This window comes from Artemia sp. Qi Xiang Cuo, chromosome 14 (genome assembly GCF_049724085.1).
Source record: "Artemia sp. Qi Xiang Cuo chromosome 14, ASM4972408v1, whole genome shotgun sequence".
NCBI lineage: Eukaryota > Metazoa > Arthropoda > Branchiopoda > Anostraca > Artemiidae > Artemia > Artemia sp. Qi Xiang Cuo.
In genome coordinates, this window is record NC_142807.1 from 67170931 (window position 1) to 67187112 (window position 16182).

General features: G+C 40.1%; 1 protein-coding gene across 1 annotated transcript in view; it reads left to right on the plus strand.

Annotated features, from left to right (window-relative positions):
- Positions 1-9236: 9236 nt before the first annotated feature.
- Positions 9237-16182, plus strand: part of LOC148944776 (uncharacterized) — a 70535-nt gene continuing 63589 nt past the window's right edge. The window contains exon 1 of the mRNA XM_089100025.1: positions 9237-9366. Coding sequence (XP_088956151.1) covers positions 9346-9366 — 21 coding nt within the window. The 5' untranslated portion in view covers positions 9237-9345. The remainder of the gene's footprint in view (positions 9367-16182) is intronic.

The following is a 16182-nucleotide window of genomic DNA, read 5'->3' on the forward strand; positions in this document are numbered from 1 at the left end:
CTTAGCCTTTCATAGGTGTGTCCTTTCAGAAAATTATGATTTGGGAGGTATAGTTTGCTTTCTGGACTTTTCATAGCTAGGATTCTTAGTCACTCATAGGTGTTTGTTGTCTGAAACTTCGAGTTTGGGATGAGTAGTTGGCTATTTCAGACTTTTCTGAGCTAAGGTTTCTTAGTATTTCGTAGGTGAATGCTGTCTGAAACTTATGATTTGGGATATGTAAATTACTATTTCGGGCTTTTCTGAGTTGGATTTCTTAGTCTTTCATAGGTGTGTGATGTCTGAAACCTATGATTTGGGATGTGTAGTTTGCTATTTTCGACTTTTCTGAGCTAGGTTTCTTAGCCTTTCATAGGTATGTGTTGTCAGAAAATTATGATTTGGGATGTGTAGTTTGCTATTTCAGGCTTTTCTGAGCTAAGGTTTTCTAGTATTTTGAAACCTGAGCTAAGGTTTTTTGTGTGTGTGTGTGTGTGTGTAAGTTTTTTGTGTGTCTAAGATTTTGTGTGTGTAAGTTTTGACGTGTGTGTGTAAGTGGTCGTGTGTGTTTTTCTAAGTTTGTGTGTGCATCTATGTGTTAGTGTTCTTGTGTTTGTGTTTGTGTGTGTGTGTGTGTGTGTGTGTGTGTAAGTTTTTGTGTGTGTGTGTAAGTTTTGGCGTGTGTGTGTAAGTTTTCGTGTGTGTGTGTGTAAGTTTGTGTGTGTGTGTGTAAGTTTTTGTGCGTGTGTGTAAGTTTTTGTGTAAGTTTTTGTGCGTGTGTGTAAGTTTTTGTGTGTGTGTAAGTTTTTGTGTCGTCTAATGTGAATTTCAACCATTCAGGCTGGTGGACTAAGACCCCAATTCTGAGCTAGTGAATTTCCACCATTCGGGCTGGTGGACTAAGACCCTAATTCTGAGCTAGTGAATTTCCACCATTCAGGCTGGTGGACTGAGACCCCAATATTGAGCTAATGGATTTCCACCATTCAGGCTGGTGGACTAAGACCCCAATTCTGAGCTAGTGAATTTCCACCGTTCAGGCTGGTGGACTGGGACCCTAATACTGAGCTGGTGGACTAAGACCCTAATTTTCCAACTCTTGCATTTCATGACAGAAATTCAAAATGAACAAGCCTGAAATAGCAAACTAGTCATCCCAAACTATTGGTTTCAGACAACATTCACCAATGATGGACTAAGAATCCTAGCTCTGAAAAGTTCAAATAGCAAACTACACATCCCAAATCGTAATTTTCTGACAACACACACCTATGAAAGGCTATGAAACCTAGCTAATAAAAGCCAGAAATAGCAAATTAACCATCTCAAATCACAAGTTTCAGACATTACTCACCTAAAAATGGCTAAGAAATCCAGCTCGGAAAAGTAAAAAAATAGCAACCCACAGATCCCAAATCATAGGTTTCAGACAACACATACCTATGAAAGACTAAGAAATCTAGCTTAGAAAAGCCCGAAATAGTAATTTACATATTCCAAATCCTAGGTTTCAGACAACACTCACCTAAGAACGGCTAAGAAACCTAGCTCAGAAAAGTCAAAAATAGCAAACTAGTCACCCCAAACTATAGGTTTCAGACAACAAACACCTATGAAAGGCTAAGAAATTCAGCTCAGAACATTCAAAAGTAGCTACCCATACATCACAAATAATAGTTTTAAGAAAACACACAACTTAGATCTAATAAGAAATCACTAGCTCATATAAGACATATATTTCAATTTAAATATAAAAAATCATAGTTTTAAGACATCATTAACATCTTACAGAATAAGTAACCTTAGCTCAGAAAAGCCTGAAATAGCGAAACTACTCATCCCTAACTAGAAGTTTCAGTCAACACACGCCTATGACGGACTAAGAATCATAGCTCTGAAAAGTTCAAATAGCAAACTACACATCCCAAATCATATGTTTCAGACAACACACACCTATGAACGGCTAAGAAATCTAGCTCAGAAAAGACAAAAATAGCAAACCACTCATCCCAATCATAGGTTTCAGTCAACACACACCTATGAAAGGCTAATAAATCCAGCTCAGAAAAGTCAAAAATAGCAAACTACGTATCCCAAATCATAGGTTTCAGTCAACACACACCAACGAAAGACTAAGAAACCTAGCTCAGAAAAGTCAAAAATAGCATACTACTCATCCCAAACTATTGGTTTGAGACAACATTCACCTACGAAATACTAGAAAACCTTAGCTCAGAAGAGCCTGAAATAGCAAACTACACATCCCAAATCATAATTTTCTGACAACACATACCTAAGAAAGGCTAAGAAACCTAGCTAAGAAAAGTCAAAAATAGCAAACTACACATCCCAAATCATAGGTTTCAGACATCACACACATATGAAAGACTAATAAATCTACCTCCGAAAAGCCATAAATAGTAATTTACATATCCCAAATCATAAGTTTCAGACAGCATTCACCTACGAAATACTAAGAAACCTTAGCTCAGAAAAGTATGAAATAGCCAACTACTCATCCCAAACTCGAAGTTTCAGACAACAAACACCTATGAGTCACTAAGAATCCTAGCTATGAAAAGTCCAAAAAGCAAACTATACCTCCCAAATCATAATTTTCTGAAAGGACACACCTATGAAAGGCTAAGAAATCAAGCTAAGAAAAGTCAAAAATAGAAAAATAACCATCCCAAAACATAGGTTTCAGACAACACACACCTAAGAATGGCTAAGAAATCCTTCTCAGAAAATTCAAAAAATAGCAACCCACACATCCCAAATCATATGTTTCAGACACCACACACCTACGAAAGACTAAGAAATCCGGTTATGAAAAGTCAGAAAAGGAAATTACATAGCCCAAATCATAGGTTTCAGACATCACGCACCTATGAAAGACTAAGAAATCTAACTCAGAAAAGCCCGAAATAGTAATTTACATATCCCAAATCGTAAGTTTCAGACAGCATTCACCTACGAAATACTAAGAAACCTTAGCTCAGAAAAGTCTGAAATAGCCAACTACTCATCCCAAACTCGAAGTTTCAGACAACAAACACCTATGAGTGACTAAGAATCCTAGCTCTGAAATTCCAAAAAGCAAACTATACCTCCCAAATCATAATTTTCTGAAAGGACACACCTATGAAAGGCTAAGAAATCTAGCTCAGAAAAGTCAAAAATAGCAAATTAACCATCCCAAATCATAGGTTTAGGTCAACACACACCTACGAATGGCTAAGAAATCCTGCTCAGAAAAGTCAAAAAATAGCAACCCACACATCCCAAATCATAGGTTTCAGACACCACACACCTACGAAAGACTAAGAAATCCGGTTATGAAAAGTCAGGAATAGCAAATTACATATCCCAAATCATAGGTTTCCGACAACACTCACCTGTGTGTGTGTGTGTGTGTGTGTGCGTGTGTGTTTGTGTGTGTGTTTGTGTTTTTGTGTGTGTTTGTGTTTGTGTGTGTGTGATTGTGTTTTTGTTTTTTTTTTTGTGTGTTTATGTTTAGTTGTTTGTGTCTGTGTGTGTTTGTGTGTGTGTGTTTGTTTTTTTGTGTTTGTTTGTTTTTGTGTGTGTTTGTGTGTGTGTTTTTGTGTGTGTGTATGTGTGTGTCTGTATGTGTGTGTGTATGCGTGTATGTATGTGTGTGTATGTGTGTGTGTATGTATATGGGTATTTGTATATTTGTGTATGTGTGTCTATGTGTATATGTGTATGTCTATGTGTGTGTGTGTGTGTGTGTGTGTGTGTGTATGTGTATGTGTGTATTTATGTGTGTGTGTGTGGGTGTGTGTGTGTGTGTATTTTTGTGTCTGTATTGTTGTGTGTGTGTGTGTGTGTGTGTGTGTGTGTGTGTGTGTGTGTGTGTGTGTGTGTGTGTGTGTGTGTGTGTGTGTGTGTGTGTGTGTGTGTGTGTGTGTGTGTGTGTGTGTGTGTGTGTGTGTGTGTGTGTGTGTGTGTGTGTGTGTGTGTGTGTGTGTGTGTGTGTGTGTGTGTGTGTGTGTGTGTGTGTGTGTGTGTGTGTGTGTGTGTGTGTGTGTGTGTGTGTGTGTGTGTGTGTGTGTGTGTGTGTGTGTGTGTGTGTGTGTGTGTGTGTGTGTGTGTGTGTGTGTGTGTGTGTGTGTGTGTGTGTGTGTGTGTGTGTGTGTGTGTGTGTGTGTGTGTGTGTGTGTGTGTGTGTGTGTGTGTGTGTGTGTGTGTGTGTGTGTGTGTGTGTGTGTGTGTGTGTGTGTGTGTGTGTGTGTGTGTGTGTGTGTGTGTGTGTGTGTGTGTGTGTGTGTGTGTGTGTGTGTGTGTGTGTGTGTGTGTGTGTGTGTGTGTGTGTGTGTGTGTGTGTGTGTGTGTGTGTGTGTGTGTGTGTGTGTGTGTGTGTGTGTGTGTGTGTGTGTGTGTGTGTGTGTGTGTGTGTGTGTGTGTGTGTGTGTGTGTGTGTGTGTGTGTGTGTGTGTGTGTGTTATCCTGGCGGCGCTTCTCTGGTCCGGGGGACCTTTGGGGGCCGGGGAGGGCCTTTGGGGCACAGGGAGGGCCTTTGGGCACAGGGAGGGCCTTTGGGGGCCTGGGGGACATTTGGGGACCGGTGGAGGGCCTTTGGGACCCCGTTGGTCCTTTGGGAGCTCGATGGGCCGTTGGGGGGGCCCGGGGATGGCCCTTGGGGGCCTGGGGGGGCCTTTGGGCACAGGGCGGGTCTTTGGGGGCCTGGGGGACATTTGGGGACCGGTGGAGGGCCTTTGGGACCCCGTTGGTCCTTTGGGAGTACGGGGGACCTTTGAGGACCAGGGGCGGGCCGTTGGGGCAGGTGGGGGCCGGTGGAGGGCCTTTGGGACCCCGTTGGTCCTTTGGGAGCTCGATGGGCCTTTGGGGGGCCCGGGGATGGCCTTTGGGGGTCTGGGTGGGCCTTTGGGGGCGCCGGTGGCCCTTTGGGAGCTTGGGGGCCTTTGAGGGTCCGGGGGGCAGTTGGGGGCCTGGGGGACATTTGGGGACCGGTGGGGTGCCTTTGGGAGCTTGGGGGGCTTTTGAGGACCGGTGGCTTCCTTCGGAGTTGGGGTAGGAGGATTGGAACCCTTTGGGGTTGGGTTAGAGGACCTCACAACACTGTTCAAATGAAACTTGTGTATTATAACGACCACACTCAAAACCTCTTCCAAAATCTCTTCAAAAATCTTCTTTTAAAATGTCTCTATCTGTTTCGCCGAAATAGTTCCATAACCTGTCTAAAACGGTTTCGCCCAAATAATCCCTAAACGTAAATTCAGCGTGTTCCTTTGTTATTGGCATCTCTGCGCTAACGCATTTCAAATTAATAAGAAACCTTTTCGCGCGCTAAAACAATTCATCGCTAAGATGTTTCTTGCCTAATTGTTTCCATGGCCTTTGGTTAGTAATATCCTTTGGAGTTCGACCAAAAGAGATGTTCCCGAGGCAAAGACATTAATGATTTGGATCTATTCCTGGAGAAATGTTTCTAGGGCGAAAATTTTTAAAGTCTGACAGATGATGTCATTGATTGATTGATCTGTCAAGAAAGGGGAAATTAATTTGTTGTTTCTAAGGGGAATTATTGATTCACGATAGGTGAATTGAGGTCGACAGCACAGGTGTTCCAAATTCCGGGAAACTCTTAACATTTGGCTCGAGAGCAACAACAACAAATACTATTTCTGGACACCATGACATTCGCCTCGAGCATGTACATGACCAAAACAACAACAAATACTATTTCTGGATCATAATATTTGCACCGAGAGCGTGCACATACAAAAACAACAACAAATAAATCGACCTTGACATTCGCTGAGAGCGTGCACTTACAACAAGAACAACATCGACCTTGGAAAAAGAGGTCATTGACCCCATTACGTAATCATTCTCCCTAGGGAGGCTATACCCATATATGGACTCCCGTCAGTATTCTATGCCCATATAAGGACTCCCGTCACGAGTATAAGATAGCTCTCTACTAACAAATTTCGTAAATTATCAAGATTTATTCACTATTCAGTAGAAAAAAAATGTAATTCTCAATGTAAATAGGTTTTATCAAAATGGTTTGGAATTCAATTGTAGATTGAAATTTCTTGAATATCACTAAATTTGACTTTGGTGCCATTTAAGGTAAATTTATTTACAAACATTCTTATGTACACAAATAAATTGATTAAAAAAAAATTAAGCTTATAATTAGTATTTTGGAGGAATGAAAAAATATTATTGATTTGTTTTTGTCTCGTTTCACTTATGGAATAGTTACAGTGTATTAATAAAATAGAAACAGTATTTTTTGGGGCGTTTCTAAGAAAGTCAAGAAAGGACTCTCCAGTCTTGTCTGAATGAAAACAAGATTCAAATAGTATTTCACTCTTCTATTTGAGCGGCAGCAGGATCCGTCCTGCCTTGTGTCGGAACTTGGTTATTGAGTTACTGGCTGCTATTTCGGACAGGGTTGCCGTCGAACGCTCACAAAAATTATCATTTTCTTCTAGAAGAAGTCACCAAAAGGTAAATTGGTGGTATATAGTCAACCTCTGTTGAGTGATTTTTATACATGTATAGCGTCAAAAGTGATAGGAGGGCAACTACCTCCCCCTCCCCCAACACCCTATTTTCTCCGAGCACACCTGATCGAAATTGTGGGAGAGCCATTTTGTTCAAAATAGTCCAAAGAAAATACAATAATCCAGAAATAAATTCAGCAGATATAAATCCATATAATGATTAAAACTCAAAACGACCAGAAATCATATTCAGCGGAATAGCACTGTTGAAGTAAAGAGCTATATGGGAAAAATGTATTATTATTATTTCTATTTCTTACCAAGGCACTTCGTATAGAAAGAGTTTTCGAGAAAACTTCGAAAGGAGCTCAATCGGTCTGAAATTGAAAGTTCTAGTGCCCTTTTTAAGAGTCAAAAGTGATTGGAGGGCAACCCAGCTTATCTGACGCTTTGAAACGTCGCTTGACTCCTGGATTATACCTTATGAAATACCCAAGAAGTACTCTGATTGGCAAAAAGCTTCCAAAGGAAGTGAAAATGCTGACCCTCATGCCGACTATACCTGTCAAGAAGAATTCTCACTGGAAGATAGAGCCTTAAGCTCCCACGCATAGTTTTGTGCTGTTTTTATGAGTTTTTTGCTTTCACACGAATTCATTCTGTATGGATTTGTTAAATGTTTTTTTTTTCGTTTAAATTATATTTGATGTTATCTGGCTGCTTGCAAAGAGGCTTACAAAGCATCTTTTGGTCAATAACGCAACTCGTAAAATAAAGTAGTTTCTGACATTTCAGTATGGACATATTATAGACAAAATATGGACATAATTTGGTTAAAAATGACACATGTTTGGATGCTCAGGGGACATATTCATGGAACGACAAGTTGACAACCCTGGTTATACTGATGCATTTTTGTACCTATTTTTAAGTATTAGAGAACCTTACTGTAAAGGTTTCAAGCTCCTATGTCAAAACTGTAGAATTTTGGATCTTTTGTCACAAGAAAGATCACGGATGCATGTTTATTTATTTTTATTTTGTTCTAGTGCCCTTTTTAAGTCACCAAAAAGATTGGAGTGCAAGATAGCCCTCCGCTTGCATTCCTTTTCCCACAAAGCTGTCCGACGGTAATTTTGAGATAGGTATGTTGTTAGCATAGTTGGAAAGTTCAAAAAATCATGCCCACGGAGACAAGATGACCCCTCCCCAGCCCCTGGGGATAGGTCTTTAAGTTATAAATCTGCCAATTGTTTACGTAAAGTATTTGTAATTTTGAAGTATGCAGACATTTTTCGGAGGGGGGATTTTGTCCTTGGTATGGGTTTCTGTGGGGATAATTTTTCGTGTGGATGGAAATTTCTGGGAGTGAACTTTCCAGGGGAAATTTTACGCTGGGGAGATTCGACAGATCTCCTATTCGATTTTTTTTTTTTATATGTCTTAGCCTACTTCGGCTTTGACTATTCATTTTTGCATGCTAAGAGGTTCTGGGGAAATTCTCTAAGAGGTTCTGGATTTCCACGATGTGATATCTTCGGATGGGTTTATTTATGGAGTGATCGGAAAAACGATTAGAACTTAAAATCTTTTTCAAATGATAGTATGCTAAGGAGGTTTTTCAGGCTGAATCTTCTGCAAGTAATCTTATAGGGGAGAGGGAGAGAATTTTCAGTGAGGATCGATGTATTATCTATGTGGGAGGAACTTTCCAAGGAGGGGTTTCCCGTGAGGGGGGGAAACTTTTCATGGAGGGTGAGCCAGATTACCGGCATTAATTGAAAAACGATGAGAAATTAAATATAAAAAAAAGTTTTTTCGACAAAAAGTAAGGAGCAACATTAAAACTCAAAACGAACAGAAATTATTCCGTATATGAGGGGGGCGCCCCTACTCAATACCTTGCTATTTATGCTAAAGTTAAACTGTTTGTCCCAATAGCTTAGGAAAGACTCTTGGAACACTAGGGCCGTTTGACTAGAAACGGAATCTGTTTTAGAAGAGCTAAAAACTTTAGAACGAAGAGCGAAGTATTGAGCAGAGCGATTGATTGGGCAGATTGAGCACATGACCCCTTCATGTACGGAATAATGTCCGTTCGTTTTTAGTTTTAATGTTGCTCTTTACTTTCAGTTGAGAAAACTTGTTTTTTTTATTTAATAATGAGATAAACGTTGAGATGGGATACGTTCAGCGGATGAAGGATGACAAGTTGTCCAAGATCGGCCTTGTCGAGCAGCCGTTAGAGCCAAAAGAAAAGCAGCTCCCCCTCCCCCCAAATATGATAGGGGGATGTCGTAAGGAAAGATTTAAGGGGAATGGGAAGTTCATGGGAGGGTGTAAAGAAGGAGGCTCTGAATAGATTAGGATGGAGGAGAAGCGTGCCTACCTGTGTTGGCCTTATGTGGCTTGGTGCTTCAGTGAGTTATTAGTAGTAGTGATTTGCCTGGCTAACTGGAATTAGTTACAAAAATTAGCCAGTTAAATTAAAAATTTTATCCAGGAAGCTTAGGATATTTATCTTTTTTTGCTCTTGTACCAGTTAGCAATGCTGTCAAATCCTTTGCGCATTTTCGACTTTTATTTAGGTCGATAAACGTTCTATGGATAAAAAGATTCTTGGAAATGAGCGTCATCAATCTGTCAGGTATTATGTGTACGTAAATATGTATATATTTTTTTTCTTGTTACATGTTAAGGTTTTCAGATAAGATCCATGAGTGAAAGCGGAAATATTTGAAATAAAGAATTTTTAATAATGTCAATATTTATCTTTTGCAATCTACGTGATGTGTTTAAGTCTATTTTATATTTCTCGGAAACCTAGATGTTGTTGATTCTCTATATTAGGTGTGGATCCTAAATGAAAAAAAATCCACTGAAGGTAAGAAGTAACATTAAAACTTAAAATGAACAGAAATTATTCTCTGTGATAAGGGGACTGCCTCCTTCTTAATCCCTCCCACGTTACACTAAGGTTTTTTAGTGCTTTGGAAAATATCCTTATTCTATTTAAAGGGTTCCTGTGATTGAAGAGTCGTTCTTGAAGAATTAGGACAACAATTTCAAACTTTAGCGTAAAGAGCGAGGGATTGGGGAGGAGGTAGCTTCCTAATATACGGAATAACTTCCGTTTGTTTTAATTTTTACGTTGCTCCGCACTTCCAGTTAAAAAACTTGTTTTTTTTTATTTAATTTCAGGTTGTTTTCCGCGTAAAATCCCCCAGACAATTCCCCACAGATAATTCCCTCTACGCTGATGATTCTCCAGAAATTTTCCGCCGGATATTTCCACCTGGAAAAATCTCTTTCGTTTCATTAAAAAAAAAAACTTGTTTTTATGTACTTTTTATTGTTTTTTAGATTATGCAGGAAATACATCCTTTGTGGAAAAATCTCCCCCTACTAGAAAATTCCTCCCACGGATAATTCCCCCATGGACAGTTTCTCCCGCGAGAAATCCCCACAGACAATTCCCCCAAATAAAATGAATTCCGCAAATAATTCTGGCATTCCGTCCCCCTTACAAAATTTCCTTTGGAAAATACCCCCCCCCCCAGAAACTTCTCTTCAAATGGAAAAGTATCCTAGCGGAAAATCCTCCCTCCCCTTTCCCCTAAAAAAAGTCCGTATATTCCCCAATTACAGATACTATATGTAAAAGTAAGCAAAACGCATAACTTACAGGCTTTTCTGCAGGAACTCGAATTGAACCTTCAAACTTCACGCTATGATGAGGCCTGTGTGCTCGTTCTAACGACGGTAATTGAGAGTAAGGGATATCATTGCCCCCTTAGTTTTTTGCTCCTGCCTAGGTTTTGAAAAACACCTTTTTATGGTCATTTTATTGGAAAAGGCATCTTTTCATTTGGAAAAAATAGAGGAAACAACCAAAAGTGCACTTTATGGGAATATGCAATTAAGTCAAGGTTATAGAAATCGATTAGGTATAAAAATAAGCTCTTGAATAAGCCCTTAAACAGCTCTCTTTTGTTACAGTAGCCTTCTAGTTTCTTCTAGTCAGTACTCAGTAGGCGATTTGTAAAGCCCTGTCTTCATTATGGCTTTTTGAGGCGAAGTCAATCGAGTAATAACAACTTTTTATTGATCAAAAAAAAAACGTTCCTGAAAAACAGATATTGTTTAGTAAAGCAAGGATAATAAACTTTTTTTTATAAACTGAAAGTTTTTCGTAAATGTCAAGGTTTTCTGCAATATTTTCTAGAGGTGTCTTATCTCCCCTAGATCGGTGATGATTAGAAATTATATTAAAAAATAAGTTTTCAACTGAAACTAAGGAGTGACATTAAAACTTAAAACGAACAGAAATTATTGCGTATAAATAAAAAAGATCATGGCGGCGTTGTTTCTACATTAAATCATAGTTGCAGCGGCAGCTGCAACCTAGTAAAGAGCGAACCACGGCCCATAGTAACCAAAAGTTAAAAACCGCGTTTAATAAAAGGCTACCTAGTGCAAAAAATTTACCATTTTATACTGATTCTGAAATGATGACTATCATTTCGTTTTTTTTTTTTTTTTTTTTTTTTTTTTTTTTTTTTAAATAGCGTTGTTATTTCCTGGGGACTGCTCGATATGGAGGGAGATGGTGTAAGAGCCTTAACATGAAACGTGACAGAACTTCACATTAAACGCAATGCGATGCCCTTGAAATGTGAAGGCCCTTTTAAAGTAATGGCCGAAAACGTTTAAACTTTTATAGGCGTTCGTAAGATTGCAAGAATAATTGACACAACCTTGAGCCTCTGTTTGTTCTTAAAGTGGCCGTGTTTATGTGAAGTTAGCGTATTCTGCAGATTTCTAAATGGACTTCGTCCACGTTAATGCCGTTAACTTTCCAATTGGCTTGAAACTTATATCCTTGAGTGCTTGGAATAAGATGACCCTGATGTAGAGGGGGAAATGGACAAAGGATTGTGGTTTCCCCAAAACATGGCCCAAAAACTTCTTTTACCCTTGCCACTTTGTGTAGAAGTAGCAAGACATTGGTAATGGAGACTTAGGGGGTGGCTCAGTTCATGAAAACAGGAAGTTATATTTCTCTTTTAAAGTCTGAAAGGGATTAGAGGGTTTCGGGCCTTCCTCTCATGCCATTTTCTGTTACCTGGACATGACAACATCTTAGATAACGGATCAAAATTTTAGATAATCATTTCAAAATGTTGAAAGGTCTCCAGGAAACTGTTGAAAATTAGGCCTCCAAAGTTAACATTTCACCCAGAGCTTCCAGGCAATGGCCCTAAATTATGTCAATTACCCTTTGTTCAGAGATAGGTTTTTAGCAGAAAACACAGTTGTCTTTTATTTTTTTTTAACAATGCTATACTCTCAAATAAACACACACACATACAAGAGCGTAATGGACTGGCTTCCTCAAGACCATTCAGCGTGTACCCAGCTGGCGATAGGGGAACGCTCTACATATATGTAGGGTACCTCCATAGGAGGCACGGACCAAGGGGGGACCTTGTTCCTGGGGGTCCATAATAGAATCTGGGGCACCCTCGCTCGGGGTCATAAATACAGGCGGAGGAGAAAGAAGGCCCCTCAAATGTACACTCAAAAGGACCCACTGGTTTGTCCACAAGTCCCATGATTCACAAACCTTCTCCCAGTAATGGGTTAAATTGCAAAGTGATGCAGAACACCATCGCGGGAGGATCCTCTATAGGAGGACAACTGTGGCAGGGCGTAAGATCCAGATTTATGGACAACGGCCTCTGTAAAGGGCTGCCTCAACCTTTTCGGGGCACCTGCAAGACTGGGGACCTTGCGGTCAACTCTAATCCCACTTGAGGAGTCGCGCCCCTCGAGGAAATTATAGCGTAGTAAACGACACAGCATTCGCACGGGATTCTGACTAATGGGCAATTCTTCTGGGCTTGGTATGTTTTGATGGGCCTTTTTGGGCTGAAAAACCTCTTCCTAGCTAGTTTATCTATTATGGGTTGCCTCCCCGTAGTAGCATAATATTTGTAGGCATGAATATATGATGAGTCGGAGGTAATAGGCTTGAGAATGTCTGTGCAGGATTTCGACTTTTGTTGATAGAAGAGAATCGCCAAGTGCTGAAAACCTTGTTATGACCAAGATAGGCCCAGGAGTCCACAAAGTCTCCATTCAACTGGAGGTCCCAGGGACTTCTTGCTGTCCGGCTTTAAGCCACCTTAAGCACTTCGGTGTAGACTTGAGAAGATACGTGATCCCCGTCCTGCACTGGTATCCGGGATAATTGCTTTTCCTGAGGCGAAAATAATTTCAATGATTTAAAGAAAATTAAAATTGGAACTTGGAATGTTACTACATTAAAGAATTACTATCGTATCAACATTTTGATTGACGAATTGAGACGATTCGAGCTGGGTTTATTAGGAGTTCCAGAAACTCATATCCCAGGAGTAGAAAGTATGAAATTAGGTGATATAGAATTTGTTTACTCAGGTAGGAAGGATGGGGTACATAGACAGGGAGTAGGGCTGATGATGAATAAGGAAGCTGCTAAGTCTTGTTTAGGCTGGGAAGGTATTAATAATAGAATACAAATTGATCATTTTATGACTAGAAAGTTTAGGGTATCAGTTATAGTAGTATACGTCCCTGTAGAACCGACTGACGGAAATACTAGTGACTCAGATGAATTTTACTTACAGTTACAGGAGCAAATAGACAAGGTCCCAGGTAGAAATATGATGTTATTATTGGGAGATTTTAACTCCCAGGTTGGTAGAGGAGGGGGTACCAGCGCGATCACGCACCCCTGCTGCCACCTACAACTTTTTTTAACATCATATATTGGCACGAGAACCACGTGGTTTATGGTTTTTGTCAGTGAGAATTTGAAAAACAGGAATTTTGTCACATTTATGTATGTTTTCTTGGATGGTTATGTGTGTTGGTCGATTTATTTGATGTTTTTAATGGATGTTTAATGGTTTTTGTCAGTGAGAATTTTAAAAACAGGAAATTTGTCAAATTTATGGATGTAAACAGCAATTCATGTCTGTTATATGGTTTTTGTCAGTGAGAATTTGAAAAACTGGGTGACTGGACCAGGTGGTTTTTGGTTTTCTAACTGATAATTTTAAAAAAAGGATTTTTCTCACTTGTAAAAACTGTAACTTTCTCACTTGCAAAACAAAAAACCACGTGGTCCTGTCACGAGTAGCGCCTGAGAACTTGATTTACATAATCGCTAGGGGAAATTATTGATTCACGAAGGGGAGAATTAAGAAACATTAAGGCTTCTTTAATCTTAGGTCTGATGGATAAACGTTCTTTAGGTCAGAGAGAAAAATTAATATTCTATTTTTAAATAGGGCTTCATCGATCTTTAGTGTCAGGAATTATAATTGACATCACTTGTTATCTTAGAATTATGCGGGTGTCTAAAGAGATAGAAATTCTATTTTTAAATACGGCTTCACGGAGCTTTAAGTCGAAGAGATAAATTGATATTCTAACGAAACCCTAATAGTTTAGCTAGGAAAATTTATGAGATGAAGAGATTAACGTAGGAAAGGGTTTCCTAGAAATTTGAAATGCGTTAGCGCAGAGATGCCAAACAAAAGGAACACGCTGAAATTACGTTTAGGGATTATTTGGGCGAAACCGTTTTATCCATTTTATGGGATTATTTCGGCGAAACAGTTAGAGATATTTTGAAAGAAGATTTTAGGAAAGGTTTTAGAAGAGAATTTGAGGGTGAAACTCTGTGGTCGTTATAATTCACAAGTTCCATTTGAACAGTGTTGTGAGGTCCTCTACCCCAACCCCAAAGGGTTCCGATCCCCCACCCCAACCCCGAAGGAAGCCCCCGGTACTCAAAGGTCCCCCAAGCTCCCATAGAGCCCCAACCCCCCAAACACCCTCCTCAGACCCTCAAAGGCCCTCCTCTGGTCCTCAAAGGGCCCCCCGGACCCCCAAAGGGCACCCCGGACCCCAAACGCCCTCCCCCCGGTCCTCAAAGTCCCCCGGGCTCCCAAAGAGCCACCGGCGCCCCCAAAGGCCCACCCAGACCTCCAAAGGCCATCCCCGGGCCCCCCAAAGGACCATCGAGCTCCCAAAGGACCAACGGGGTCCCAAAGGCCCTCCACCGGTCCCCAAATGTCCCCCAGGCCCCCAACTGTCCCCCCGGACCCCCAAAGGCCCTACCTGTGCTCCAAAGGCCAACACTGTGCCCCAAAGGCCCTCCCCCGGTCCCAAACGTCCCCCGGACCAGAGAAGCGCTGCCGGGATGCGCCGTGGGCCAGGAAAGCGCCGCAGGATGTGCCGCAGGGATGCGCCGCGGGTCAGGAAAGCGCCACTGGATGTGCTACAGGGATGCGCCGCGGGTCAGGAAAGCGCCGCAGGATGCGCCGCACGGAGGCACCGCAGGAAAGCGCCGCAGGATGTGCCGCAGGTATGCGCTGCAAAAAAAGTAAACTAAAAAGTAAAAATTTCGATCACAGAAGGGCACCCTCCCCCAAGGGTCCCCCAAACACCCTCCCGGGCCCCCCCAAAGAGTCCCCCCTCCATTTTTTTAAATACTTTTTATGGCTTTATTATATCTTTTCAGAACAAGTTCCAGAACCTATTTTCCAGATCCACTTTTCAGAACAACTTCAGAGCAAGTTACTTTCTTAATATCCCTCCTAATCTCATTTTCTAACTTGAAGTACTTATCTTTTTCACCCTAAACTATACTTTACACCTTTTTGGATACCTCAACACCAAGAAATATTTTTCAAAAGTCATTTCAGAGCAAGTTACTTTCTTAATGTCCCTCCTAAACCCATTTTGCAACTTGAAGCACTTATCTTTTTCGATCTCAACAATACTTTACAGCTTTTTGGTTACCTCAACACAAAGAAATACATTTCAAAGACCATTTCAGAGCAAGTTACTTTCTTAATTTCACTCCTAAACCCATTTTCCAACTTGAAGTACTTATCTTTTTCACCCACAACTATAATATACAGCTTTTTGGATACCTCAACACCAAGAAATTCTTTTCAAAGACCATTTCAGAGCAAGTTACTTTCTTAATGTCACTCCTAAACCCATTTTGCAACTTGAAGCACTTATCTTTTTCACCCACAACTATACTTTACAGCTTTTTGTATGCCTCAACACCAAGAAATACTTTTCAAAGACCATTTCAGAGCACGTTACTTTCTTAATGTCACTCCTAAACCCATTTTCCAACTTGAAGTACTTATCTTTTTCACCGAAACTATACTTTACAGCTTTTTGGTTACCTCAACACCAAGAAATACATTTCAAAGACCATTTCAGATCAATTTACTTTCTTATTTTCACTCCTAAACCAAGTGTCAATCTTCAAGTATTTATCTATTACATCTAAACTAGAAGTTACTGCTGTTTGGATACCTCAACACCAAGAAATACTTTTCAAAGACCATTTCAGAGCAAGTTACATTCTGAATTTACCTCATAAAAAAATTTTACAACTTGAATTACTTATATTTTTCACTCGCAACTATACTTTACAGCTTTTTGGTTACCTCAACACCAAGAAATACTTTTCAAAGACCATTTCAGAGCAAGTTACTTTCTTAATCTCCCTCCTAAACAAATTTTACAACTTTGAGTAAATATCTTTTTTAACAACAAATAAACTTTAATGCAATTTTGATAACTCAACAACTATTAATTCTTTTCAAATAAAATATAAGATAAC